The sequence below is a fragment of the Aphidius gifuensis genome, linkage group LG3, assembly GCF_014905175.1.
Source record: "Aphidius gifuensis isolate YNYX2018 linkage group LG3, ASM1490517v1, whole genome shotgun sequence".
NCBI lineage: Eukaryota > Metazoa > Arthropoda > Insecta > Hymenoptera > Braconidae > Aphidius > Aphidius gifuensis.
Window position 1 is genome coordinate 1,681,899 of NC_057790.1, and position 12,752 is coordinate 1,694,650.

Below are 12,752 nucleotides of genomic sequence, written 5' to 3' on the forward strand. Positions count from 1 at the left end.
TTTTTTCTATTAAACTGCATTTTTTTTTAAATTTGTATCTTTCTCAGTCTTAATCCTATATAAAACCCAATTTTGAAAAAATTTACTACTCCTTTTATGAGAGACTAATATCTAATTGCCGCACTTACACCAATAAATTGTTTTTTTTTTTTTTTTTGCCAAGACATCCATTCATTCACACTGTGCGCAGTAGACAATTAATATATTTTAATGTAATTTTGATAAATGAATATTTTTAAACATGTGTAAAAATACAATACAAGCCCAAAAATGAAATAAGTCTTTGACAAATTCAATGGCGAATTGCATTTAAACACAATGCTTTTAGTATTCAATTAACATCATCAAATTTAAATATATTTTTCAAGTAATATTACTACGAAATTGGACATTTTTTATCTACGAATCTTGAACCAATACAAATTTTAACCCAAAAGTATTTAATATTTTTCTTTTCCATGATTTATCATGATACAGGGAATTACAGAATTTGTACTTTATCACTTTTATAGGATCATAGATTGTTTTTTTCATTTCCTCTTTGAATTTAAAGAAAAAAAAAAAATCAAATATTATTTTGTCATACATGCCATACTTCTCTTAATTATTTTATCATTTTTTTTTTGTTTTTTTTTTTTTTGGAGGTAACAACTTGTAAGCACTGATTTGAAAACCAGTGATTTTTCTTTGATTTCCTGTTAATGCATTTCTGTATAACCACGTACAGTTAGTGATTTTTTTTTTTACTTGTAAATTATTTTATAATTATTAATTTTTTAGACTAAATTATTTCTATTAGATTTTATTATTTTTTTTATTGTTCAACTTTTTTAAAATTCAGCATGTTTATTTTTTGTGGGTCTAGACACAAAAACATAAATTTGCTCTTAATTATCTGTTATAATTTATTTTTTTTCTTATTTTTTATTTTTTTTTTGAATTTTTTTTTATTTTGTTTTTTTTTTTTTTTTCTTTTAAAAGATATTTTTATTTAATGAACGTCTTGGTTTGTTTTTTTTTTTTCTTTTGTATTAGTTGCGATTATTGCGAGTTGCACGAAGCAAATAATTTATCATCATAGAGAAAGAAAATAATTTAATTCGAAATTAAATGATAATAATAATAATAATATAAATATTAGTTTAATTTTGTTCTTTTAATTACACGAAATTTTATGAAATAATAATTTAATGATGAATGCAAATTAAAATTAAAACGTTTTTTTTACTTTTAACGTTGAAAAAAAAATTATTTATACTAGAATTTGTTGGTTTTTTTTTCTATTTCTTTCTCATTGATGTGATTACTCCGAGTCTGGGTCGTTTTTAATTGGGGGAAAATTATTAATATTTATCATTTTTAAATTCTGAATTTTTATAGAAATTGTATGACATTAATTTCTTTGTGTTCAACACATAAATTTTTTTTTTTTTCTCTTCACTTTGACTCAATTTTTTTCAGTCTCATTCAACTTATGATTTTTTATAGTTATTTCATATCAACCATTCCGATGTTCCTCCTCTTATTTTTTTTTTGTAATTTTTCTTTTCCACATTGCTCTCTGTTTAAATATTTACAAATCATTTACATATGATATTATTTAAATTAATTTACAAACGACTCTCACAAGAGCATATTAATTTCATTCACATCATTATATTAATTATATTAAATTGATTTTAATGATCTAGTACTGGTTGTCATCTTCTACAAGATCCTCCATTATTATTATTATTATTTTGTTTTTTTTATTACCTTTTTTCTTTACAATTAAAATGATTAATTTAATTTATTTATACGCGAAAATTGTAACTGAACTTTTTTTTTGATTTTAATTATGTTCTGTACATTAATCGACATCTTCAGCGTATTAATAATTCCTCGAAATGGTCGCTTAGTCACTCTCTTGATTTTTTGTCTGTTAAATAAATTAATTTTACGTTGATAAATTGATAAATTATATTTCAAACAAAAAAATCTATACTTAGATTAAATTTAATATATTTAAAAAAATTACCTAAAGATTGTCCATCATTTCTGATAAGGTCAGTCGTGACGTAGACATAGCAACACCACTGTCACTGCTGCTTTGAACGCTACTATGGTCATCTGTATCTGACTGGTTACTTGTGTAGCCAATCACATCTACTTCATCTGAAAAATTCACCCAAATATTTTATTATTGTTGCTCTTTTATCAATTTACTAGCTATCTCATTTTTTTTTTATATCAATATTTATTCATTGCTATCGAAATATTTATCAAATATCTGATTGAGAAAGTCTCTTTCGTCTTCTATGTAAATTTTAAAAAAAGCAGAGTTATATTATTTCAGTCACGTAGTTGGATATTGTGGTAAGGTAATTTCCGCATTTTTGAATGTCAAAAATCTCGGGTTATATCGATTGCTTTTTGATTTATTAAAAAAAAAATTAAAAAATAAATTTTAGAATATGATTTTTTATTTGTAAAATTTTCTTCAAAATAAAATTAATTCATTATAACAAGTATAAATTAATAAAAAATAAAAAACAATAACAACAACAACAACAACTATAAAATAGCTGCATATTTTCACTTATTTTATAGTGAAACAAAAATAAATAAAATATTATATACACATGTGTTTATTTAAAATATAAAAGTCAACAAATTTTTGATGTTAAAATAATGTTTGATAAAGTCGATGTAATCTCACCAGACTCAGAGATAGAAGGACTGCCTGAAGATCTATCAGAGTTACCTGAACTCATAGCAGATCCCATTGATGAAATAGTCAAAACTGAACATTCAGAGACACTTCTTCGTTTTGATAATATTGCATCTGTATCAGCAGCAGCTGTATCCATTGTTGAATCAGCTGGTGCACTTGTACTTAAACCATGAATAGTTGTCATATCAAGACAATGTAAAGCACGCAAATTATTTGGTGATGATGATTGACTTGTTAATTGTTCAAGTCGTCGTCTCAAAAATCTATGTTCTCTTGACAATTGTTCTTTGATGGCTGAATGCTTTCGTTCACGGTCTTCAAGATTCTATCAATTAATTCATTTAATTATTGACAAATAATGATAATTATTTTTTTTTCTTTACAGTTACAACAAAAACAACAACAACTAGGACTAAAAGATCACATACAAGGTAGGGCATTATTATTTTTTTTTTTTTTACAAATTCAAGTTATCAACAACTAACCTTGATAAATCGTTTCGCCTTGGTAAGAAGACCTAGAGTAGTATGTCGAGATGTTTCGGGCCCAAGGGGCACAAGTACTTTCAGCTTTTCCAGACAATTTCTGAGATGTGCTCGTCTGAAATAAATAAAATATTATATTTACAATATTATTTTACATTAAACCAACAAGTTTTACAAATTATTAGCTTGTTATTATATATTTATCTTGATAAAGGATATTTTACATGTGAGTTTAACCGATAATAACAAAAAAGAAAAAAAAGGTTACAAGGTCGTTTACAAATATAAGCAAGCAAGAAAATTATCTAACTTTTAATCGAGCAATGCACTTGACGGTGATTGTGGATATATAACAAGTCATCCTTGAAAAGATCAGTACAAATAAAATAAAATTACTAAAATCATGTTGATCATTTTTATAAATAATTTTAATAATTAAGACATGAAAATTTCGGTCGTTTTTGAATTTAAGATGAGGGTTAATTACTCAAGTACGTTTTGAAGTGGACATTTGATTGAAGTACTATATCAGAAATTTGGCATAGTTGATGAGGGCTTTTGAATTGAACAGATTGCTAGTAGAGATATAGCTGACCCTTGACGAAAGTAGACGAAAATTACCGAGGAGAGACAGAATAATAGAAGTGTTTGAAACATTGCTTTATACTTCAACAAAATGTAGTATTGTTTCAATGATATATTATATACTTAATAGTCTCAAGTTTGCTCAATTGCATTGTAAGAGAAAGTATACTGAACGAAGTATTCACGAAGAAGTTGCCGAAGTATATTTTCGAAACGATAATATGGGATCTCCCTTCGTTCTGGCATTTTTATTTTTTCTTTAATAATTGTTTCTCGAAAATATTTCTTCATTTAATAATAACACACCTTTTTTTTCATAAAAGAGAATTGTATCAAAGTACTTTTAACTTTTGAAATATTTTTTGTTACTACCTCTATTAATATAGTCAAATAGAGATTTAGGGTTACTTAGAAAACACAATAGAATCTTTAAAAAAAAAACTGGGTACGACAAAATTCACAAGGGGTCCACTGGTTGGCGTGGCCTATATATACTATAAAATTCTGACTCTCAACTTTGGGTTCTTCTAAAAAATCCTAATAAATATTTTTTTGCATAACTAAAATTAATGATAATTAAATTCCGGCTATTCTTGATAATCTGTTGTATAATTTTCGATGAAGAAATGATTTATTTCCACAAATTCATTTATACATTTTTCGAAATTTCGTTTGTTATTTTTACTTAGTAATAAATAATTTACTTTTTCGAAAAATACATTATTACTGTCATCTATCAATTGATAAAATTTAAATGACATAATTATATTTTTCCCTCATATATCTATCAAATAATTCATCAAAGCTTTACATGAAAATATTATTTTTTCGATAAAATTTAATTTCATGATTAATTGAGTACCATCGAGTAGCATTAATCAAAACATAAAACGAAATATTTTTGTTATAACATAACATGTAAAAATTATACATTCATTAAATTGCAAAATTTGATTTCCTTGTATTATATAGATTTAAGTATTTGGTATGTATCTCACAAGACATTTATGGCACGTTGCCATCTGTACCAGATCGCTTCGAATTTCATTCGAAATATTCAGTGACCTCTATTAAAAACAGATGTTTTTTTTAATCCTCAAGTGCAAAAAGATTTATTATATCAAAATAAACAAAAAATAATTATGTTTGTTTTAGTTTATTATATATTAATATGTTTATCAATTCTGGACTCTTTTTTTTTTTTTTTTTTTTCTTCATTCTAATCTTTGGTAAATTAATTAATTTTAAATTTTTCTCTCTCATTTATAATACTCTCGTTTTTTACAAGATAACAACAACAACAACAACATATGATTGGTTATTATACATTTTTTTGAAAAAAAAAAAAAAATGACTTTCAAGATTCTCGTAATCGCTTTCGATAAATTGAGCTCCACTGTGTTCTACAGGACTCAAGGTGAACGGGCTTTAAACTTGCAATAGCACTATGTTTTGTGTTTATACGTATACATGTTCAAAGGGGTAAAATTATCATTGTATATGTCTATATTATTTTTTTGTTATTCATAAATAAAAATATACGTCAATCTTGCTTGATAATTGACATTTAAAAATATACCTAATATCATAATTTATTAATTTCTTTGATAACTCATTTAAAGCCCAAAATGTTTACTCAATTTTTAGATTATCCAACATACAAATTCTATAAATTTTTATTATTGATATGCTAATTCAAGTCATACAAATAAAAAAAAATAAATAATCTAAAGTTCAATGAATAGTAAATATAGCTGGGCCTTTGATACAGTATCTCTTTCTCTCCACAACAAACTCTAGTAAAATAATAGAAAAAAAATATAAGTCACTATTCGAAATAAAAATTAAACTCGACATTTATTTAAACTAAGATTGAAAAGGAGAAAAACTGGTTAACGTCAAGTAAGAGAAAGAAATAAATTTAAAAAAAATATTTATTTTTTTATGTGTAGATGTTGACTTACCTATTTTTTTCCAGTTCATTGTGGGTTGTTCTGTAACCAAAGATACCACAATAAACATTAAAATTGATAATAAAAATAATTGATGAAAGTTGTTTATTAACATTTAAATATATCAATTATATTTTTTTTAAATAATAAATATACAGACCTACTACCCTGTGATTTTTTCGTTTTTCCTCTCTTTCCACTGGTCCGGATATCATCGGGTATAGGCATTGTCGAAGCATAGCCATGTTCAGCTTCTGTAAATCAACACACAACACAATTAAATATACACCCAATAAAACTTAAAATATTATTATTTTAAACTCAATAAATATTAGCCACAAAATCATGTGACTTGATGAAATTTATTATTATTATTTTAGTGTTATCTTAACACACATATATATTATTGAAATTTATCACGAAATTTTTTATCATTTATTTTTATAAAAGAGAACAACAACAAAATAAAAAAATATATTTGTCATATGATGACGATTAAGATGAGTGTATTTTTGTGCTCTTTAATATTTTTATGTTATTAAAAAATAATTATTACCTCTTTCTCTTCTTTCAATGAACTCAGCGGCTTGCAAAAGTGCAGCAATGCTCATATTTCTTGAATTAATATCTCAACACTATGCCTATCCACCAATATATAATAATAAATTGATATATGAGCAATATTTATAAATAAATAATAACAATTTTTTTTTTTTTTTTTTTTGTATTGTGTATTTTTTTACTCAAGAAATTTATCACTCGGAGATTAAATTTGTTGTTGCGCGGAGTGGCTGTCTTGAAGTCCAGCTGTTTTTTTTTTTTTTTATTATTTTTTTTATATTAAAAGCTCGTCGAACTGACCGGCCGGTACTCGGCGGGGGTTAGAGAGCAACCCACAACACCAAAAAAAAAAAAATAATAAATAAATATATATTTATAATTAAAAAAAAAAATATGTACAATACACAGTCACGCTGGTTAAAGTGGCGAGGTGGTGAGGAGCAAAAACCAAGCAAAAGTTTAAAGACGACCAAAAACTTTTTAGCTTGATACTATTGGCCAGAACCCGGAATGTACAATGAGGTCTTCAAAGCGTGTTGCGTGACGTTATATTTTTTTTTTTTTTTTTATTTTATTATAACCGTTAACGGCCAAATATCATTCACAAAACACACATGTATGATGAAGAAAAAAAAAAAAAACGCGAAAAACAAAAAAAAAAAACAAAAAAAAAATTAAAAAACAAAATAATTAATCAATAAAATTATCGTTAAATTATTGTGGTATATTTTTTTTGTAAATTTTCATGTTCCACGAGACAAAGAGAAGTGATTCTTCTTCTTTTTTAACCTCTTTTTTTTTTTTTTTTTTTCAAAAATGGCTTGTCACTCTCACGCTTTAAAAGTCAAGTCAATTTATCACGCGAATGATATATAACGACCGTTTTAGGTTAATTTCACAATATATATATATTTTTTAAAAATAATTAATTAATATATAAAAATTGATAATAATATTTATCAATAAAAATTCATGAATATTTAATTTCACAAATGAATAATTTTTTTTTTTTTCTAAAAACAAAAATTTGTTCACTTCACTAGAGTTTTTTTATGATAAAATTCAATAATTATTTTGTACACTTGGGCACTACGTGACACATGGACATTCTGTGAATCAAAACAACAATGGCTGCGAAGAAAAAAATGTCGACTCAAGCGTCAGTCCTTCGCAGTAACATCCAAAATGAAGAGAAAAAAAAAAAAAAAATTCAATATATTCTAATAAAAATGTATAGTTATTAACACTGCACAATGAAATAAAATTAATTAAACTAATACACAATAATTGAGCACTTTAATAAAATTAATATAATATTAATTGTATTATTAATAATAAAATAATGTTGATGTGAAAAAAGTTACGTGAAATAAATGTGGACGCCTAGAAGTGGTGTGGATAGTATACGTGTCAGACTCGCGTTGTAAACGGTAGAAACGTCAAACTTACACTAATACATTTATATAAAGGTGTATTGGTTTTTTAATATATATATTATATACAAGCAAGTCTCTCTTTGTTTGCATTTATGCACAGCGGGTCTCTCTGTGTTACACAAGGCATTAACAGATGTACAGGCGAAGAGAGAGAGAAAACCAAGCTGAGTTCATTTTACTACGGTTACGCGGCGCTATTGGTAACGCGCATCAGCCGTTCCCGCTGGTTCCCGCCTTCCCACCCAACTCGTTGCTAACTCACAAATCCACCCACAATTTTATATTATTATTATTATTATTTCTTTATTTTTGCTAATTGTTTTTTTATCAATTTAATGTTTTTCTTCAATCATCGAAAATTTTGTCAAAAGTTTTTTGCATTATTTCGAATTTTTCGAAATTTTCTATTAGAAAAATAACAGAAAAAAAAAAATAGTAATTAATTATATTTTTTTTTTATTGATAATGTTGTTAATTATTATTTATTTATTTATATTTTTCATTATCAAAAAGGTGGGGCTGTATTTTTTTATTTATTCAAATTACGTAAATATTTTTTTTTCGCTAATATAATTTCCACGTTGCAAACATATGACGCGATGTTTTTAAACACGAGGTTTTTAAAAATTAAGGAAAAAATAAATTTTTAATATATTTGTGTGAATCATTTTGTATAATAGCGGAATAATTTTATGGAAAATAATAAGTGCTGTATTACTCCAAAATGTGAATATATCTAAAAATATGATAAAAAAAATTATGACGGATATATGACGACGACGTTGTGTCATTCCCCTCCATTCGTGTGTAATTCATAGATTATTTTTATTCGTATTGAGCTCTGATTGGTCTATCAATCTTCAATTGACCAATTGAATTGTTTACAATGACATTATGATTTACCAAAAATAGAAGAAAAAAATAGATATTTGTCAATTAAATTTGAAAAAAATTCAGTGAGTTAATTACTAGATTTTATAAATTTCAAAACATGCAATGTATACAACAAAAGAACAAATCAAATTTAGATTTCAAGTTGCATATACAATTTACAAATGCTATGTTATAATTTAAAAGTGTTAAATTGTTTGTACGTGTGTGTGAATATTTTTATTTCTATTCTTGTTGTTTTAATTTTATATTATTTAAATACCCACTCTTATATTTTTTTTATACTGTTGTTATTCAATCTAGATCTCAACGTTTAATTAAGCATATAATTTTTAAAATATATTTTTATTTTGTCATTATCCTACATATTAAAAACCATTATTATTATTTAGTACAATTAATTAATTTTTTTTGTTTTTCAACTAATGCTAGCTAACTAATTTAAAAATGTTTCTGTTTTTTTTTTTTTGATGATAAATATTTTATTGGAAAAATAAGTAAAAAAAAAAACTTTTCAACAGACGATATTAATTTAAGACTAACCAACGTTGATAAATCCAATGACGATGATAATGACGATAAACCAAAAAAAAAAAAACAATTAGATATGTACCTCTGCACTTTGCGAGCACTCTCACGCATTTATCGATGTCAAATAATTATGCACGTAATAATACGAGTACGTGGTTATTACGAATATTGTGATTTGCCAGAATGCAGTTGAATTGCAATATATTAACCAATGAGAAATGAGGATAGATTTAGATCAGCTCATGCCGCCGAATGTTACCACCGGCATCACGTGAATTTCATGCCTGCAAAAACAAAATAAACAGATGGCTATTGAAAAGAGGCATGCATTGCCTACCTCGTCCCCCTTTAACCACCCCACTGGGCTTTTGATCAGCCGGAAAAGTCGGTTATTGTCGTATTCAATCGGAGATTACATGTAATTCGGTATATATATGTACACTCAAGGTCTATATTTGAAGGCGGCTGTAACACACTTTTCTTCTCGCTGCGCACAGTAGGTGATTGTTTTTTTTAAAAAAACAAAGATAATGAAAATTTAAAGAATATATATTTTCAACCAAAAAACACTTGTCATATGTATGGTAAATTTTGACACAAAAAATTATATTTTTATATACAAACGGAGATATATTTTTAGGTCTTTTTAAATCCCGTTGTTTTGCGGAAAACGGCATTACGATTTGGTGGCAAATTTAAAGTTTAAAAAAAAAAACAACAGATGGCATTCAATTTTTTTTGAATGACTGTGAATAATTAAAAAAACACTAATTAATAATAAATAAATAATTGTTATTAAATAATAACAATGATTTAAATAATAGTGAAAATGTTTTGGCGAATTGAAAATTCGTAGCAAATTTGTTCCGTTACAGGCTAATAATTAATTAATTATAAAACTAACATATTAATAATGTATTGAGTTTTTAATGAATTACGTAATTAATAATACAAACAATAATTGTTAAATGATAAACATAATTGAATAAAAAAGCTGTTTAATTTTACAGCGTTTATGATGAATTCACGAATTGAATAATTGACTTAATGAACTTTAACATGATTTAATAAATGTTCGTTTATGACTGTGCATAATTATGGCTAAATATGTCGTTATTGCGAACTAATTGTTATGGGAAAAGGACACCCGTAAATTGTCGTTTTGCGTGTGTTGTGTGTGTTCATCTCTCTCGACAATGTTAAACAACATTGTTAAAAAAAAGAAAGACTAGAAAAACCAGACAGCCATAATACCGGACGAAAGTCACAAAGTTCATAATTGCTCTCTCTTTTATTCTACGTTTAAGTAAAAAAAATAATAAAAATAAAAACAAACGTCATTTAATTATAGTGCATATATAATTAATTATAAATATAATAAAAATATTGAAGAATATAATAATGGCAGATACAACAGTTGACGCTACAAGACGTCTAAATGTTAAAAAACAAACTTTAGACGATGCTTATGCTGCACCAGCAAATTTTCTTGAAATTGATGTGATAAATCCAACTACACACGGTGTTGGAAAAAAAAGATATACTGATTATGAAGTTCGCATGAGAGTAAGTTGAATTTTAATACGTCATCTTTATTATACACAAATAATGAGGCGTTTTTTTTTTTACTCATTTTTATCTATACTTTATCAATTTATGTTGGTGATTCATTTGATCGGCCCTCTGACTTGTCACATTTAAAAATAATGAAATTTTCGAAATTTATTTTACAAGGTATTGAGCTAATTTTTCTATTAAGTCAGATCAAAAAATAAAAAACAAACAAAACCTTATGAAAGTGATTTTATTGCATATTAAAAATTTATCTCAATTATTCAATTAAAAAAAGAAATTTCAGCTCATTTTGTTACTTAATATTTAGATAAATTAATATGATAAACATGCCCTCTGTAATGGTCAAGGTAATAAATTAAATTAATCATCAACTATATTTTTTTTTACCTAGCATAATTATAAATACAAATGTTTTTCTATGAAATTTTTTTCTTTACTTTTGAAAAGATGATAATATTAATCGATTATTTGTTATTATTGCTAGACTATAATTAACTTTTGACATGAGTGGATAATTAAGTAAACTTGTTTACAGACTAATTTACCAGTATTCAAGGTAAAAGATTCAAGTGTCAGAAGAAGATACAGTGATTTCGAATGGCTAAGAAATGAATTAGAACGTGACAGTAAAGTAATTATAAAAAAATATATTTAATATAATTTGATGATTTGATAATAATATTATTTTATTGACAGATTGTTGTGCCTCCACTGCCAGGTAAAGCATGGAAACGTCAAATGCCATTTCGTGGTGATGATGGAATATTTGAAGATGAATTTATTGAAGATCGCAGAAAGGGTCTAGAAACATTTGTCAACAAGTATAAATTATTTATTATTTTTTAACCTTTATTTTTCTTCAATTCTCATAATTAATGTATACTTTGTTTTTTTTTTATTATTGAAATTTTATTGGCAAATTTAAAAGACAGTAAAAAAATTAGCTAAAAATATTAGCAAAAGGTTTTTGAATCCTGGGGTTAGTCTCTTTGATATTTTGTTTATTAATTTAAATAAAATTTCAGTAATAAAAAAGTTTAAATGATACATCAATTATCAATTGAAAAATAATAATATTAATTAATTATTATAACGGGTTATTTAATGATAATTAATTTTTATTTTTACGCAGAATTGCTGGACATCCGTTGGCACAAAATGAAAGATGTTTACATATGTTTTTACAAGAACCAATGATAGATAAAAACTATGTACCAGGAAAAATAAGAAACACGTAGATTTAATATATTCTTGTCATTCTAAAGATTATAGAAAAATTTATATATATTTCGAATGATCTTTTTTTAATTTGGTAAAATGAAAATTAAAAAAATATAATTGCCGTTTCATTTATACTCTGATTTGAACATTGTCAATAATTTAATGTCAAAATTTTTTACATGTATATTTGTTCAATGAGGATAAAATGAAAATATTAATTAAAAAAAAATTGTTATATATTATTGATTATAAAATCAAAAACCAAAACAACCGAATGAAATAATTTTTTTTCTCTTCTTTTTTTGTAAACATAGTATTAATTTTTTTTTTTTCTTTTTCAAATGAAATATTTATGATTTTAAATTTTGCTCACATTTTCTTTTTTTTTTTTATCATTTAATATATATAAATATATTTTTTTTGTTATTAAACCAAATATGATAAGTGTTTTTATGGAAGAAAATTTGATCTATAAATAATTGGGTGTTTAAACATCACAAAAATCCCCGATGTGATTAAATTATAATAGATATAATAAAAGAAAACAAATTAACTTGGCAAAATTGTTTCAAGACATTTATACGTAATTATTTATGAATTACTAATTAATCTTTCGTAATATTTTTATCTTTTTTAATATTGATGTAATTATTATTTAAAGCTAATTCATCGTTTTGCCCAGTTAATTTCAATGCGTATGTTTTTTTTTTAACTGAAAAAATATTATCACAATTGTAGCATTCATGATTATATAATATATTTTATCGATTATTTAAATTTTCTCAAACAAAATGAACATTAA

The 12,752-nt window shown here is 24.9% G+C and overlaps 2 protein-coding genes across 3 annotated transcripts; one reads left to right on the forward strand and one right to left on the reverse strand.

The window, feature by feature from the left end:
- Positions 1-112: 112 nt before the first annotated feature.
- Positions 113-9,437, reverse strand: LOC122851324 (max dimerization protein 4-like). Of its 2 annotated transcripts, none has more exons than XM_044150470.1 (7): positions 6,292-9,437; positions 5,896-5,989; positions 5,748-5,777; positions 3,199-3,313; positions 2,744-3,038; positions 2,018-2,154; positions 113-1,918 (listed from the first exon to the last, which is right to left on the reverse strand). In XM_044150470.1, exons 1-6 carry the CDS (start codon positions 6,344-6,346, stop codon positions 2,018-2,020), a joined length of 726 nt encoding a protein of 241 aa, XP_044006405.1. In that variant the 5' UTR covers positions 6,347-9,437; the 3' UTR covers positions 113-1,918. The 2 variants fall into 2 exon arrangements, with proteins under 2 accessions (XP_044006405.1, XP_044006404.1); XM_044150469.1 differs by having other exon boundaries at positions 2,699-3,038.
- Positions 9,438-10,302: 865 nt separating this feature from the next.
- LOC122851326 (sorting nexin-12) lies at positions 10,303-12,524 on the forward strand. The gene is made up of 4 exons (XM_044150471.1): positions 10,303-10,720; positions 11,265-11,360; positions 11,426-11,550; positions 11,862-12,524. Exons 1-4 carry the CDS (start codon positions 10,556-10,558, stop codon positions 11,965-11,967), a joined length of 492 nt encoding a protein of 163 aa, XP_044006406.1. The 5' UTR covers positions 10,303-10,555; the 3' UTR covers positions 11,968-12,524.
- The last annotated feature ends 228 nt before the right edge of the window (positions 12,525-12,752 follow it).